This window comes from Terrapene carolina, unplaced genomic scaffold (genome assembly GCF_002925995.2).
Source record: "Terrapene carolina triunguis isolate 2854851 unplaced genomic scaffold, T_m_triunguis-2.0 Scaffold67, whole genome shotgun sequence".
NCBI classification, from domain to species: Eukaryota; Metazoa; Chordata; order Testudines; family Emydidae; genus Terrapene; species Terrapene triunguis.
This window is the reverse complement of record NW_020664418.1, coordinates 10,652,365-10,670,338: the sequence shown is the minus strand read 5'-3', so window position 1 is coordinate 10,670,338 and position 17,974 is coordinate 10,652,365. Positions and strand designations below refer to the sequence as shown.

The 17,974-nt window shown below is 41.1% G+C and overlaps 1 protein-coding gene across 3 annotated transcripts in view; it reads left to right on the top strand.

The window, feature by feature from the left end:
* The window catches only part of CSNK1G1 (casein kinase 1 gamma 1), a 307,364-nt gene that overhangs the window by 119,716 nt on the left and 169,674 nt on the right, over nt 1-17,974 (top strand). For all 3 annotated transcript variants that reach the window (XM_024213737.3, XM_024213736.3, XM_026648214.2), the window contains exon 3: nt 13,084-13,124. In XM_024213737.3, the coding sequence (XP_024069505.1) occupies nt 13,084-13,124 (41 nt within the window). The remainder of the gene's footprint in view (nt 1-13,083; nt 13,125-17,974) is intronic.

The following is a 17,974-nucleotide window of genomic DNA, read 5'->3' as shown; positions in this document are numbered from 1 at the left end:
TTGGAGCATAAGCTTTCGTGGGTGAATACCACTTCGTCAGACACATGTCCCATGCGTCTGACGAAGTGGGTATTCACCCACGAAAGCTTATGCTTCAATACATCTGTTAGTCTTTAAGGTGCCACAGGACTCTTTGTTGCTTTTTTCTGGAACTCATGACATTTTACAAGTGGGATTACCCACTATAACTTTTTAGCCTTTTCTTTCCATTCTAGTTGGAGTTTATAGTGACTTCAGAATTTTCAGATAATTTCTAAGACAATGAGAAGGATAGGAGAAGTTAGTCCTACGCCCTGACTTCAAATAGTTCTACTGGTGTTCAGTATTTGTATTGCTCTAAGCCCAGAGGGCCCACTCACGTTAGGGCCCACCGTTTCAGGTACTATCCAAACATGTAAAGACACTGTCTCTACCCAAAGAGTTTATAGTCTAAATCTGTCTCTCGAACCTTTTAAATTCTGAGCTGCAGTTGTTGCTGTTTACTTCCCACTTAGCCACACAATTTATTTGTACGGTAGTTGTAGTGTTCAGACTATGGACATCAATAACTAATTTTTATTAAATATTAAAACTTACTACTTTGCAAAAAGTAAACAAATCAATTCATCTACAACTATTATCCTAATTGTATTTTTCAGTCTGGTGTTTTCAGTCCAAGTCTCTGATTTGTCTAATGGCTTTATTCTAACAGTTCCTTCCTGTCAAGCTCTTCAATTGCATCCTGAAATGATCTGATTTAGGTAGCAATTCAGTCAGTCTTTAGAGGAAAACTTGTCTCTCTTCTTAGTTTTTAGCACCTCCTGCCCTTCTACCAACTAACTGCAAATACAAGAAATAGTGCTATTCTGCCAGCCCTGAGAAAATGAAAATGGAGCAATTTAAATAAAGACTATTTAATTCACTCTTTTAAAAATAATCATTGTTTTAAATTAGGTCGAGGATTTGTAAAAACTAATTTGAAAATCTGTGCTACTGCAACTTTAAAATCTACATAACTAAAATGTATACATCTGTTTTTTAAATGCCACTATTGATAGAGTATATTAATTTTACAAAACTGCAATAGGCATAAACCAAAATATTGAAAATGAAGGCACTGATCCTATGAACACTTGAACAGATATATAACTTTACTCACATGATCCATTGACTAAGCACATTGGGTAGACCCATTGAAATGTTAAGCATGTGGATTAGTGTTTGCAGTATCAGGAGCTAAAACTTCATTATTCTTTATTATTTATTAATGTTACACATTAACTTCCAGATGCTCAGGAAGGCAGGGTGCTGAGGTTCCTCTAGGGATGCTGTTCCAGGATATTGCTGTAGAGCCTCAAGCTTTTATATAAACGTCTGCTTGGTAAAAGTCAGATCTGAAAACTCTTGGCTGGAAGTGAGATGGTGCTTTCTATTCATTTCTGCTCTTCACCTCTGTTTCCTGGGTGTTGTGAGGGGTGGCTTTTTACTACTATCTACTCTTTTCTCAAGCTTCTTTGTGCATGAGGTGTGTTTGCTATTCTACCCATTGCCTAGCTTGTTTCTTTGTGTTCCTATTCACCATGAACAGAACACAAGAATGGTCTCACCCAATATGGCCAAAGGTCCATCTAACCCAGTATCCTGTCTTGTGACAGTGGCCAATGTCAGGTGCCCCAGAGGGAATGAATAGAACAGGTATTCAAGTGATCCATCCTCTGTCGCCCATTCCCAGCTTCTGACAGAGGCTAGGGACACCATCCCTGTCCATCCTGGCTAATAGCCATTGATGGACACTGTGACGTTGCACTCTATATATTTTATGGAAATATGCTTATGAGTGTGAATATGATGTAACTGGAATATGCTTTATGCAAAAGGTCTCTTGTATCATAACAGGTTATAAATTACTGAATATATTCCTCCTATTTGTATGCATGTGTGATTCTTATATCGGAAGCTAGAAATATGAAGTATAACTCTGAGGTCCTATTGTAATTATGCAAAGTGTGGGCCATTAATGGTGTTTAGAATCTTGATGGCTCCCATTGACTAGGACAATTGGTTGTAAATGGTTTATTTACCTTCAAGCCTTCCTGTGTATGTGTGGGCCAACCCAGGAAGAATGGAGACTATGGGTCTTACAGTGACATGTGACCATGTCACATGATACTGAAAACCATCTTAATCCCTGTACTTTTCCATTGATGAGGCGGGGGTGGGGACAAGCACAGACAAAAGCCCTCCGCCTTGTGCCAACGCTATAAAAGGGGGTGGAGCAGGACAAAAGGGGCTGCTAGTCATGAGAAGACCCTTGTTTACTGGAACTAACCAGGACTGTATCAGTGGAAAGGATTGGGCCCAGACTAGGAAGGAGTCTAGTCTGTGAAAGAAACTTATTGGAACATCTGTGAGGGTCAGATATTACCTGTAATCAGTTTCTTAATGTATTACTCTTATTCTTGAGTGTTTTTGCTTTATTTTGCTTGGTGACTTACTTTGTTCTGTCTTTTATTACTTGAAACCACTTAAATCCTACTTTTTATACTTATTAATTAAAAAAAAGTGATTTTATTAAACCCAGAGTAAGTGATTAATACCTGGGGGAGCAAACAGCTGAGCATATCTCTCTATCAGTGATATAGAAGGCGAACAATTAATGAATTCACCCTGTATAAGCTTTATACAGAGTAAAACGGATTTGTTTCGGGTTTGGATCCCATTGGGAGCTGGGTGTCTGGGTGCTGGAGACAGGTAACCTGCTCATGAAAGTCTGCAGCTTTGGGGCGTGGCCCAGACCCTCGTTCTGTGTTGTAGCAGGCTAGCGTGTCTGGCTCAACAAGGCAGGGTTCTGGAGTCCCAAGCTGGCAGGGAAAACGGGCTCAGAGGTAATTTCAGCACATCAGGCAACAGTCCCAAGGGGATCTTTGTGACCGAACCCGTCACAGACACATCCTCCAAGAACTTAACTAGTTCTTTTTTGAATCCTGTAATAGTCTTGGCCTTCAACATCCTCTGGCAAAGAGTTCCACAGGTTGACTGTGCGTGGTGTGAAGCAGTACTTCCTATTGTTTGTTTTAAACCTGCTGCCTATTAATTTCATTTGTTGACCCCTAGTTCTTGTGTTATGAAAAGGAGTAAATAATACTTGTTTACTTTCTCCACACCAGTCATGATTTTATAGACCTCTATCATATCCCCCCTTCGTTGTCTCTTTTCCAAGCTGAAAAGTCCCAGTCTTTTTAATCTTTCCTCATATGGAAGCTGTTCTATACTCCTAATCATTTTTGTTGTCCTTTTCTGAACCTTTTCCAATTCCAATATATCTTTTTTGAGAATGGGTGATCAGAATGCACACAACATTCAAGATGTGGGTATACCATGGATTTATATAGTGGCATTATAATATTTACTGTCTTATTATCTAGCCCTTTCCTAATAGTTCCTAACATTCTGTTAGCTTTTTTGACTGCCGCTGCACATTAAGCAGATTTTTTTCAGAGAACTATCCACAATGACTCTGAGATCTTTCTTGAGTGGTAACAGCTAATTTAGACCCCCATCATTTTGTATGTATTGTTGGGATTGTTTTCCAATGTGCATTACTTTGCATTTATCAACATTGAGTTTCATCTGCCATTTTGTTGCCCAACCAGTTTTGTGAGATCCCTTTGTAGCTCTTTGCAGTCTGCTTTAGATTTAACTATCTTAAGTAATTTTGTATCATCTGCAGATTTTGCCACCTCACTGTTTACCCCTTTTTCCAGATCATGTTTGTATATGTTGAATAGTACTAGACCCAGTACAGACCCCTGGGGGACACCACTATTTACCTCTCCATTCTGAAAACTAACCATTTATTCCTATTCTTTGTTTCCTATCTTTTAACCAGTTACCAGTACGAGAGAACCTTCCCTCTTATCCCATGACAGCTTACTTTGCTTAAGAGCCAAAGGCTTTCTGAAAATCTAAGTACACTATCTAGTAGATCTATTAGCTCCAATGTCTACCTCAGTTGCATACTACAAAGATTTGAAATGTGTGGAAGATGACTGAAATGTAGAGCATACCTGTGCTTTGTTGCATGTTACACCATAAATGGACTATAATGGTTTGAATCTATAAAACCTTTAAAAACCATGTTGTATTGTGTCTCTTCACAAAGGTCTCCTCAGTGGTCGCCCAGATGAGACAAAACGGCCATATCGTCTGTCCATATGTGGCCGACTGTCTGCTGATGGGCAGTTCCAACAAGGAGGTCCAGTTGGTGACACTATTCTTGCTTTGTCTTCTGGAATCATTGGATGTCTGTGTAAAGAGTGAAAAGTCCCATGTGACTCCAATGAAAACCATAGACTTTATAGGAGCAAACCTGGCATCAGTGAAGGCCTACTTACAGTGAGGGCCATGAACATAAAACAGCTGACCCTCTGACCATGGACCACAGTTAGGGTCTGTCTTTCCTTAATTAGGCTGCATGACTGCTTGTGCCTATGTAATGCCATTAATAGACTCATAGGACTGGAAGGGACATCGAGCGGTCATCTGGTCCAGGCTCCTGCACTCATGGCAGGTCTCAGTATTATCTAGACCATCCCTGACAGGTTTGTCTAACCTGCTCTTTAAAACCTCCAGTGATGGAGATTCCACGATGTCCCTGGACAATTTATTCCAGTTCTAAATGACCCTGACAGTGAAGAAGTTATTCCTAATGTCCAACCTAAACCACTCTTGCTGCAATTTAAGCCCATTGCTTCTTGTTCTATCCTCAGAGGTTAAGGAGAATAATTTTCCTCCTTCCTCCTTGTTAAAACCTTTTTATGTACTTGAAAACAGTTACGACCGCTCTCAATCTTCTCTTTTCCAGACTAAACAAACCCATTTTTAAAATTTTCTCCCATAGGTCATGTTTTCTAGACCTTTAATCATTTGTATTGCTCTTCTCAGGACTTTCTCCACATCTTTCCTGAAATGTGGAACCCAGAACTGGACACAATACTCCAGTTGAGGTCTAATCAGTGCAGAGTAGAGTGGAAGAATTACTTCTCGCTTCTTGCTTACAACACTGCTGCTAATACATCCCAGAATGATGTTTGCTTTTTTTTGAAATACTATGACCCTCAGATCTCTTTTTGCAGTACTCATTTCTAGGCATTCATTTCCCATTTTGTATGTGTGCAACTGATTGTTCTTTCCTGAGCAGAGTACTTTGCATTTGTCCTTATTGAATTTCATCCTATTTTCTTCAGACCATTTCTCCAGTTTGTCTAGATCATTTTGAATTTTAATCCTATCCTCCAAAGTACTTGCAAGCCCTACCAGCTTGGTATCATCCACAAACTTTATAAGTTTGCCATTATTTAAATCACTGACGAAGATATTGAGCAGAACCAGGCTTCATCTCCATTGCACACAGGCCTGGCTCCGGTCTCGTCATACAGAGATGACATGAATACCAAAGTGATAGTGCTTTTCAAGATCACTGCTTCCCTAGTATGGTGGATGTGTTCACAAGAGTACCTTTCCTTCCGCCCCTAGCCAATATGACCATTATTACAGATGCATCTCTTGTATGTGGGCTTGCCATCCTGGACAATCACACTGCACAAACACATGGTCTCCTTGGGAGGCCAGAATGCATATCAATCTCCTGGAGCTGAGGGCAGTCCACCTAAAGTGCAGTGCATTGCTTCCACTTATACGGTTTCATCATATCCATATAATGTCAGACAACGTGACAACCATATTTTACATAAAACCAAGGTGTAGCAAAATCGCATTCTCTCTGTATAGAGGCAGTCAAGTCATGGAACTGGTGCATCAGCAACCACATCACACTCTCAGCGCCATACCTACCAGCTAGACAGAATTCTGTGTCAGACAATTTCAACAGGCACCTCTCCACAGACCATGAGCAGGAGATATGCAGTTCCATCCTGAATGACTTCTTCGCCCAGTGGGGAACACCATCTTGGGACCTGTTCGCCTTTCAGATGAACAAGAAATTCAACCAATACTGCTCTAAAGCAGCACTAGGTCCAAGACTCCAAGGGCAATGCCCTTCTGTTATCCTGGACAGACCACCTGAGGCACTCCTTTCCTCCCATCCCCTGCTACCTCAGGTTCTGCAAAAAGTTTGTCACAAAAGGGACAAAATTTGTAACTTTTTCATCGCACCCAACTGGCCAAGAAAATTCCTGTTTCTGGACCTCCTCTGCATGTCAACCCATCCTCCCGTCATTATCTGACCTCTTCTGGGTCAGAAGAGTGCCACCTAGACCTTCTTCATCTTGTGGCCTAGTATTCAGATGGGTGTCAGACCTAGAGCTTTCATGTTTAGAAGCCATTCAAACTATTCTCCATTACAGCAGAAAAGTCTCCACTAGAAAATACTGTCTAGCTAAAGTGTGACATTTATTTGGATGCAACAAAATTGGTTATCCCCAGAATCAACAGGTATCCTTGCTATTTTAGACTCACCAGGACCTCAGGACTTTCCATCCGCTTGCTGCAGGGTCTGCCTCCTCCAACAGAAGCCTCTATCTTTACTCACCGTACCACAATTTGATTCCCAAAAAGTCTCGTTAGAACCTTCATACCAGTGGTGAAACTCACACTGCAATAGGACCTCAACCTGATACTCTCAGTACTTACTGGACTACCCTTGGAACTGATGGCCCAAGTTCTATGTCAGATCTATACATGAAGGTTGTCTTTTTAGTCGTCATCTCTTCAGCCAGATGCATGACTGAACTGAGAGCACTCATGGCTGACCTGCCATACACCATATTTCATGAGGTTTCTCTTCGTGTATGTCTACACTGCAATAAAACACCCATGGCTGGTCCATATCAGCTGACTTGGGCTTGAGGGGCTATAAAATTGCAATGTACATACTCAGGCTCAGCCTGGAGCCCAGGCTCTGGGACCTTGTGATTCCTGAGTCACTAAACAATATGGCTTTTTAATGGATTGAGACTTAGAGCTGTATGCATCTTTTTAGTAAAATCCAGCTTCTGGAAAATGTTTGACCAATGTACGTTACTCAGTCCGGCATCTGTCAGTTAGGCATCCCAGGTGGAAGCCCTGAGATGCAGCACCGTTAGCTTAGTAGTACATTTTAGCACCTTTCATCACTGTCAGCTTAGGCAACTGGACTGCTGCATTTTAGTTATAGAATTGTTCTCATTCTCAAATGGAGGGTGGGTAGCTGGCATTCCTCCAGATATGATAGCACATTTGGATGGCCCACTATGCACAACTTTCAGCTGGCTCCAAGCATGTCACTAATTGGTGACAAATTTGTCATCTTACCTTGCTTGTCATATGTTGGCCTTGAATACCTCATTTACTGCAGAAACTGTGAAGTGAATGCTTAGCAGACCCAGGAGAAGCTGATACTGCAAACTAACTTAGTCTGATTATGTCTTCTGCCTCTGCTTCATTTACAATGTAGGTTCCTGCTTGCTATTGTCTGCTGAAATTCACATTTTCAATATTTAGTCCCTGAATTCCTGGATTGATGTAGTAAAACAAGATTCCAATTGATTCTTAATTGAAAATGACTGCATGGCACCTTTTGAAAACTTCTTGGCAGACTGAGGCAGTGTGGCCTAGAGCATAAAACGCTAGACTTTGAGATCTGGGTTCTATTCCTGGCTCAGCCACTAGCCTGTTGGGTGACCTTGAACAAGTTACTTCACCCAGTGCCTCAGTTTCCCCATCTGTAAAATGAGAACAGTTTTACTGTGAGAGCTATGATGAAAAAAACTGATATGCTCCCCATGTTTTGAGATCCTGAGAACACTGATTTTTACCTCTATGCAGTAGTACATGCCCTTATTTTCCTTCATTACCTGTCAGTGAATAATAGTTCAGGTTTGAGGCAGTTTAATAGTATTTCTATTTTGCAACCATCAGAGTTCTATTGATCTTTCCAGATTCTAAGGATAATCTTTCTACTGCTGTGCCAGTGCAGTAGAAGTAAAAGCAGTATGCCTATCACGTTATTAGGTAGGTGTACCTCCATCATAGGCCTCAGCATTGAAAACCAGTTAAGCAACTGCCTGTAATTTCTAGCCTCATTCATGTTCCTAGAGGAAAGTTAATTCTGAAAGCAGTAAGAATTTAGTAGCTTCTTTTGGTTTCTTGTGACGCGAATACATTTGTAACAGACTGTAGAAAGGTGCCTCCCATATCTTTTGGGTGCGGTACAAATAAAAAAGCATTAAATGCCCAGGGAACATCACTGAATATATGTATTATGAATGCTACACAGACAATATATCAGTCAGTGTATGTAGTGAGCTGCAAAACTTTGGTACCTTGCTAATTAGTGCAGGGTGGATTTATTTAAATCACCAACTTTAATAATGAGGTTTTCTGCTTGCTGATTTAAATCTATTTAAATAATTGACTTGAATTGTGCTTAGTATTTGTTCTCTAGTTATCCTTCTAAAGAGAGGTTGATTTTCAGTGATTGGTAACTATTAAAACATATTGATTTTCAATTTAAGGCGTGTGCGCACTCGGCACAGTGCAGACTACGGGGCTGTGAATTGCAGAGCATGCCAAAAAGTTGCACTCAAACTGCCCTGTGTGGACACTGCTGGCACTAACTAAAAGGTGCCAAGTTCATGTTAACATAATCCTCTATGTTAACACGGAGTAGGTGCCTTTTAGTTTGCATCAGCAGCATCCACACGGGGCAGTTAAAGTGCAACTCTTTGCTATTCGTATCACCATAATCTGCACTGTGGTGCAGAGTAAATGTAGCCAAAATAGAGCCTTTACACTAAATTTTGTGCTGCTCTTTGCTAATTAGGAGAACACTGTCTGTACAAATGTGTTTAGGCAATTACTGTATATACTCATTCATAAGCTGAATATTTTTGGTAAAAAAGGGAAGCATCAAAGAGCACGGGTCGGCTTATCAACGGATCTACACCAAAATTTGATGATTTTAAGCTCTATGGAATTATTGAATTGAATATATAATACATTGTCGTTTTATTTACCTGGAGCATCCGCAGGCATGGAGCCCCTCAGCTCCCAGTGGCCGCAGTTCGCCGTTCCCAGCCAATGGGAGCTGCAGGAAGTGGCGGCCAGCCATGTCCCTTGGCCCATGCCACTTCCCGCAGCTCCCATTGGCTGGGAACAGCTAACCATGGCCACTGGGAGCTGAGGGGCTCCATGCCTGTGGACACTCCAGGTAAACAAAACAGTTGACCCTGACGGGCTGGGAGCCAAAGTTTGCTGACCCATTTATTGATGTCAATACTGCAGCCTTTTAAAGTTGCAAAGGCTTTGTTTAGTGGACTAGATTGGCTTGAAATGAATGCTAAAAGAGCAGTGCTGCAGATCTGCATAGGTTTCAGAGTAGCAGCCGTGTTAGTCTGTATCTGCAAAAAGAACAGGAGTACTTGTGGCACCTTAGTCTCTAAGGTGCCACAAGTACTCCTGTTCTTTTTGCAGATCTGCATGACATTTGACCCATGCATTTCACAAAATGCTACACCTTACAAGCCAATCAGAAAAATACAATGAACGATAGTACTATAGCACTGGTATCAGTCCACTACTGTGTAATTTGATCTCTTCATGCATTTCTACCAATGGACCTTGTAAGTCTCGAGCCAATATGAAAATATAACGCACAGAATCGATGGAATCTCTAATAAAATTTAAATAGCCTGTTATCGCCACAGACATGCCAATCTACAGGGCTGCTTTGAAAAAAACAAAGAACAATAATAATTTGACAGTGATAAAGCAGGTGACATTCCTATATAAAGTCTTACAAAATCTGTAACTAGATGATGATGATGATGATTATTTTTCATAGTATTTAAAATGAACAATGGTGAAATCAAAAGAAAACGGTCTGCTTATCACACAGTGTTCAATTATTGTTGAATATGCAGAAGCAAACAATAATTGCGCCACTACTCATGAATTCTGTATCAATGAGAAGCACGTAAGAGAATGGTGAAAAAATAAAAGACAAAAAGATATGTCAAGAAGCAAGAAAAAATGTCCAACGAGGTGTGCTTCATTTCCTGAGCTGGAGAAAGATCTCAATAATTGGGTTGTTGAATGTTGACAAAATGGGTACATTTTCACTAGAACTGGAATTCGTCTGTATGCTCTGCAAATGTCAAAGGACGACAAATACAAGTCAGTAACGCCGTCAATGTTTGTTGCATCAGTGGGTTGGTGTACTCGCTTCAGGAACCGTCATGGTCTCTGTCTTCGTCAGCGAACAAAGATAGCGCAAAAGCTGCCGAGAGATCTGGAAGAAAAAAATTGAATCTTTCCAAAGGTTTATTATAAAATATCGAAAGGAATATGCATTTGAGTAGTCACAAATAGGAAATATGGACAAAACACGATGACATTTGATCTCCCGAGCAACAGAACGGAAACCAGTGATGGTGAAAAACAGTTTTAATTAAAACCACTGGCCATGAAAATATCCATTTTACGGTGGTTTTATCATGTTTGGCAAATGGATCAAAGCTCCCTCCTGTTATTTTTAAAAGAAAAACCTTGCCTAAAAACATGAAATTTCCTGCTGGTGTCATCGTACGTGCACACAAAAAGGGGTGGATGGATGAAAGTGGGACTATTGAATGGCTGGGGAAAGTGTGGAATAAGATACCAGGAGCACTTTTCAAGAAACCTGCTATGCTCGTTTTGGACTTATTCAGGGCACACAAGACTGATGAGGTGAAAAATGTGACCAAAAAAATAAAAACTACTTTGGCTGTAATACCAGGAGGCTTAACTTCAGTTCTACAACCGCGTGATGTCTGCCTGAACAAACCCTTTAAAGACAGGCTACGCAAAATGTGGTCTGAATGGATGTGCTCAGGCATGGCGAACTTGACAAAAGGCGGGAATCTTATGAAGCCTGAAATCAATCGCCCAGTGGGTCAAGGAGCGTGGGTGTCGGTTCCCTTGGAAAATAAAAATAAAAATCATTTCAGAAATGCTGTATCAGCAATGCACTCAAAGGGTCAGAAGATGATGCCATATTTGATGATGACACAACAGAGGCTAATGATGAGAAGGAATCTGAGTCTGAAGACGACCCTGCTGAAATCTACAATGACAATGCAGGTGCAACCAGGGCCGGCTCCAGGCACCAGCCCACCAAGCTGGTGCTTGGGGCGGCACCTGGAGGGGGGCGGCGCGGCGCTCCGGCCTGAGAGCGGGGCCGCGACTGGGCTCGCTGCCCTCCCCCCGGCGCTGCCTCTGGCCGCCGGGGAGAGCGGAGCCCCGGCGGGGCTCGCCGCCCTCCCCCCGGCGCTCCGCTCTCCACGGTGGGGCTCGCCGCCCCCCCCTGGGGGGGGGGGGGGGCAGCGGGAGGCTTTTTTGCCTGGGGCGGCAAAAAAGCCAGAGCCGGCCCTGGGTGCAACTGTGAGTGAAGCAGAGTTTAATGAACTGTTTGGTGAATCAGAGACTGATTTGGACTTTGAAGGATTTTAAGACTTTTTAAATAAGTACCTTAGAACAATATTAGACTTTAAAATCAGTAAATGGATATTTAAAACATTGACTGTAATTTTGAAGATGAATACATATTTGTTCAGTTATTATTATAACAACAAGTTTTTTGTTAGATTACATTAAAATAATTCTAGCAAAACTTTTGAGTGTTTCTTGTGACGCCGACTTTTAAAATGTAGCAGGGGTTGGAAAACTTTGGCTCCAGGCCCATCAGGGTAAGCTGCTGGCGGGTTGGGGCGTTTTGTTTACTTGGAGCGTCTGCAGGCACGGAGCCCCCCAGCTCCCAGTGGCCGCGGTTTGCCATTCCCAGCCAATGGGCGCTGCGGGAAGTGGCACCACTTCCCTCAGCTCCCATTGGCTGGGAACGGCAAACTGCGGCCACTGGGAGCTGAAGGGCTCCATGCCTGCCAACGCTCCAGGTAAACAAAATGTCCAGTCCCGCTAGCAGCTTACCCTGACGGGCCAGGAGCCAAAGTTTCCCAACCCCTGAAATATAGGATTGGCTTATGAAAGGGTCATACAGTTTTTGCTATTTTTACCTATCCATCTTGGGGGGTCGCCTTATAAACGAACGGGCTAATGAACGAGTATATACGGTAGTTAGATAGCTTAACTGACATTTATTCAGATTCCTAATTGTTGTTATATGTTTTATTATTTTAAAAAACTATGACTGATGCATTTCTTAATTACTAGATTAATTTTTTACTTGTAATTTCTGTCAAGCTCTGTTTGGATGGAAATTCCAATTCAATTAAATGCACAAAAACAGTCTTTTAAAATATTTTTATTTAACTAATAAAAAAAACTTTTTAATTTTTTTCTTATGTATCCAGCATGCTTTGAAAGGTTATCAAAATGTATTAAACAATGGAAGTATTATCTGTAGTTAGTGAATTGAACTTGTTTTGGGTTACCATGTCCTTCAAGTTTTTAGAATTAGTATATCTCATCCTTTCACACCTACTTGATTCTAGACCAGCTTTTCTGCCTTTTCAACTCCCATTGGTTTCTTAACTTTGAATGAACTAGTTATTGAACTAAACTAGTTGAATAAACTGAAATCAAGAAAATATTCTTTCTGCACTTGCAGAAGAGGCTACTACTTTCAAAAGCTGGTTTAGCACTTCAACAAACTCTGGTTCGATATGCTTAGCCAGTGACTTGTACCAATTCAGTGGTTTGACTATTTAAAATGGCAGCAGATGTGTACTGGTTAATATTTGTAATAGATGATCGTACGTTTAGGCCTTAACATAGGTTGTCATAATCTTCTATTTTAATTTTAAATTAGTTTATTTTCTAAAAAGCCTTTAATTTAAATAAATCCGATTTAAATAAAAATCAGATTTAATTTTTTTAAATCAATTTTTATCCGCCATGAATTAGTGCAAGCTGTTTCTAGTCTAGCTTGGTGAGCTATAATACTTATTGTGGATTATTAATAATTATACCTATGTTGGGTCTGTTCACTGAATTGTCTAAATTGCTCTTTGCACTTACAGTGCACAATGAGACTTTATCATGCATGACTCCTTAGGCTAGGAATATTGTCTGTCATACATGTGATACTGAAAGTCTTTCTCTTTTTCACAGGCAAAAATCTCTATACCAATGAATATGTAGCGATCAAACTGGTAAGTAGAACCTTAATTTAATGGTTGTATTACGTAAAAATATCTTGACAATTGCAAATGTCATGCACAGAAGGCAGCTTTTTCACCCTTCACTTATTTTATACTGAACTCTGGCTGAACAGAGGTGAGAGCATCCTAGGCTAGGTTAATATGAGAACAAGACTTTTCAATTAGAATAGATGCTTAGAGAATTTTAAAATCATAGCGGTGGCACCTTTCTTAAACTGGAATGATGGCGTAGGGGAATATCATGTAGATCCCAGTGAATGGTGCTAACTGTTTGGGTTATCGCTTATACGTTCAAATGTTGCCACTTTAGAATTGTTTGTCTGTGTCCATGATTTCATTGCCACAGCAATATTTTTATTTTTTTAAGTTTGCAAGCCTGTTGTGGCAGGTACTGTGCCTTCCTTTGTACTGCACTTAGCACATTGAGCACTGCCAGAAACACATAATCAATCAGCCATTTTTCTGATTCCATAAAAACCCAAGTTTTTAACATTTAAACTATTCTAATTCTTTAGTTCTCTGTCTTTATAGTTGATTCCTAAACAATATCTGAGTAAGCCAGAGTTTATCCATGTCACGTAAGAAGCTTTCCATTTTGTGTGATGGCCAAGTTACTGATAAGTTGTCAGGCTGCAGCAAAACAGGTTAAAAGGTAGAGATCAAGCTGTGCAGTGCTCCATATTCTTTGTGAGCAGTGATGGAGGAAGCAGAGGAAAATCTCAGCTGAAAAGAGGTCTCTTTTGGGGATAGTGCAACTCCAAAACTATGGTGTCATACCTTAAACTCATCAAATGACAATGACATGAGTTTGCTAGGGTAGACATAGCCTTGTCTGCCACATCTTCCAAGAGCTCGGTTTCCTTCCAGCTTAATCTGAGGCGTGCCTAAAAATGAGGACCACAGTGCTCCCTGAATTACTTATACCTTCATCCAGACCACCTTATTTATGCATAATCAGGTGGGCAGCTATAGAGGATTTATTACAATGAAAAACGTGAAAAATGTCTGGATTCTGTCCTTTTAGTGGCATACAATTGACTTTTGGGAATCTGGGTAAAGAGTGCCTGAGTGTTTTCACATGCCCAGTATTATGTGCCTCAGGGGAGATGGTGCTCAGTTCATGTACAATGCCTGTAATACGGAGCACACATGATGTGGGTTCTTGCTTCTCTTCCTTCCCCCAACAGCTGCAGTGAATTGTGATTGCAAAATTTTGTTAAAGAAGCATAGCAAATGGCTGGAATACAGCTTTCCTTTTGATCAGTTGCCCCTCTATAATACAAATAGACAAATTGTGGTCTGATAGTGGTTAAAACATGGGAGTAGGAATCAGGGAAATTGTCTAACTTTGTTAAGGTCTAGCAGGTCTGCCAGAGCCAAATCGCCTATCCTCTGTGCCTTGTAAAATAAGAATCATAGAATATCAGGGTTAGAAAGGACCTCCGGAGGTCATCTAGTCCAACCCCCTGCTCAAAGCAGGACCAATCCCCAACTAAATCACCAAATGGCCCCCTCAAGGATTGAACTCATAACCCTGGGTTTAGCAGGGCAATGCTCAAACCACTGAGCTATCCCTCCCCCTGAACATGTATTACACCAAACTGAGGTGTTTCACAACACTTAATCAGGAAAGAGGTGACAGAGACACTTAACTGAAACTCAACCATTTAGGACCTGCTTCAGGTATTCTTTAATTACAGAAATTTAAACAAAGCTTGAATATATAAATTTCAACTTCCATCTGTGTTACACTTAAAAAAAACAAACCTAATTCAGGTATTTAGAATTCTTAGTCTTGCATTTTATATCAGACAGTCCCTTCATGGGCTTTAGTAGTAGTGTGCAGCTGGTAGATGTTGCCTACTTTTAAGTGTGGTCAGTGTGTCCGTCTCCTTAGGAAGCTTCAAACTGTTGCTTGGAGGAGATTGACCAACTACATGGTTCCAAACCCTCTGTTCTCAAGGCCAGGAAGAGAGAAGCAGAGAGATTTCACTCTCAATTCAGGTAACAGCTAAAACTATCTCTTGATTCCTGAGAGGTCTTCAAGCTACTGAAGGAGCTTCAGAGGTGCATGCCCTTCTCCCACAGGCAGCATCAAGCAATCTAGTTCAGACATTAGAACAAAGGGCAGAATATGAACTGCATGCCCAGCTTCTCTGATTTTGCGCTGAAGGAGAGCTATGCTACTTCTGTGTGCAGGCAGCAGCTGAGAGGAATTCCGCTGACAAAACAGTCCTTCCTTTTTTATGGAGGGAAGAAAGGCAGTTCCTACCCATGAGAACCTAGTTGTTTGCAGGGCATGTTGGTTAGGCATACAGTGCATTTGCTTCTTGGGCTGTCCCGTCTCTACTGTTGTTGTATCTGGTTTTGAGAGTATAGCCTGTGCCTCTGTAAATCTTGGACTTTCTCCTTGGGAGTAAGTCCAAACTATCTGGTCTTTTTATGAAGACCAGGTCAGCAGTAAAGAGAAATGTCCTTTTGCAGTACTTAGTTGGCTGTCCATCGTAAGGGAGGCAAGGACACTACTTTCTTGTAGAGCTGTGTAAATCCTCTCTGTTTCTACCTCCACCTGCATCTCTTATGATACTGAGCTAGTTTGGAACCCATAGCTTCCTTTTATTTTTCATTTTGGGGTAAAAACATCAGCCAGACCATTTTGGAGGAATACTTCTTGTTGCTCCCAGCCAATTTGAGGGCTCTCAACGTAGATGTGGTCGTCTTTGTATGGTGAATTCTTTCACTGTATTGCGAAAGACTTCTTGCAAGACTTCTCCTTTAGTGGATGTTTCTCTTTTTATGCTGTGCAGTTGAAGGCATCCTACCCTATACCAAGGAAGTGTGTATATACTGAGAATTGGGAGTAGATTCTCTAGTCAGATTAATCGTGGCATCCAAATACTGAGCAGAAAATTACTCAGAACCTTTTGACAAAACCACGGCAAAGCTTCTGAAGGAAAAATGCTTCTCGCAAGCATCCAAAGAATTTCAGTTCTTCTGTTGATTGAAGTGGCCAGATTTCTTGTATTCGTGAAGTAGCTTTGAGTGCATAAATGTTTAGTCACTAATTTGTTCAGATAGCTGTACATCTGAAATAGTGGCACAAACGATACCTGCGCAAAATAGGGAGAAATGGGGCCAAGAGTGGACAGCAATGCTTAGTGAAGACACGGTTAAGAGAATGCTTAAGGTGATGACTGGGGAGCTGGTCTAGAGCTGAATGTCAAATTAATTAATTAGGGTATGTCTACACTATGAAATTAGGTCGAATTTATAGACGCCGGTTTTATAGAAATCGGTTGTGTACAGCCGATTGTGTGTGTCCCCACATAAAATGCTCTAAGTGCATTAAGTCGGCGGACCGCGTCCACAGTACCGAGGTGTCGGAGAAAAACTGAGTTCTCACTTTTTGTTTGGGTACAGCAAGTCAGATGCTTTATTAACTCTCACAATTGTGCAGAGGGAGAGAGCTAAGCAGGTCTCTCTCAACAGTAAACAATTACAGCAAGCATTTATACCTTTTGTTACAGACAATAATGAGCAACAACTGCATTTTGTTTATACATAGGTCATTCTGATATCTTGTTTTGCTCACTAATGTAGACTCTTAGTCTACATTCCATATTATCTACACAAGGTCGCAATAACTTCTCACACAGTTCTTTCTCACCCGCCTCACACAATCCTCGCTTCTACAAATCTCGCGTTATCAGGGCTACAGTTAGCCTGACTCTTGCTAACAAACTGTCATGCATTGCAGTTCTTTTCTGACAGTTCTTTTTCTGCTTCCACAACCCCCCCTTTTGTACTTCTAGTACAACAAACATTCTTAAATCTCTATTTGCATTAAGTCCTGGACTTCAGATTCTACATCAGATGCTTCAATCTTAGGGGTTCTGATTGGATGTAATGACAATGCATGATTAGCATAAACATGAAAGGTATTACTATTATTACATCTTTTACAACAACAATAACATAATCCTAAGCTAACTAGTAGCAACACAAGCAATAACATTCCCATAGCAATAATATAATGGGGCTGTTGTACAGTCTTAGTCATAAAGCACAATACATCATACTTAGTACATAAAGTGGATACTCTATAAGCTGTCTGGAAAGCATACTTTTCAACTTGATATATATTTTGAAGCATGTGAATTTGCCCTTGTACTTCAGAGATTTTTTTGAATCTCTGGTAACAGTGAAAACAAATTCTGAAATCTATCAGGTACTAAACTAGTCCAATTAAAGGGTATCTGGAACCTAAGGGCTACTTGGAAAACTCTATCTGCAGGCCAGTAAATAATATGATTGCCTGCAGTGGTAGTGAGATTAAAATGCATGTCTTGTAATGTGGTGTCATTAACATACACACAGCTATCATTAGCTTGAAAAAGTAAGTGTCCTGTCAGGGTAGTTCCTTGTCCCCTACCCTCCCAGCAAACGTAGTCATAAACAGTGACAACTTCTCCTGGCTTCAGTTTACGGATACACTGAAGCTGTGGGGGTTCTAATGGCCAAAATGTCCATTGACTACCTAACCCCATCCAAATGTCAGGTGTAATCCCAGGAGCACTGACTAAAAATCGATTGGGCATACCAGGAGGTCTAATTTCCCAGATGTCTTGGTGAATTACCCAATCTCACATGCATCCTCCCCATGGACCCGGCAGGATTCGGTATGTGGGAGCCCACACCCCCTTTACCGGTCCATATGCTTGGAAGGAGCATTGAGAACGTCCGCACTTCCACCCAGAAAGTCTCCAAGTATGTCTCCATGCCACAGATCAGACGGTACTCCTGATGTTTCTGTAAGGGCAGTGGGCCAAGCCTGATGTTCT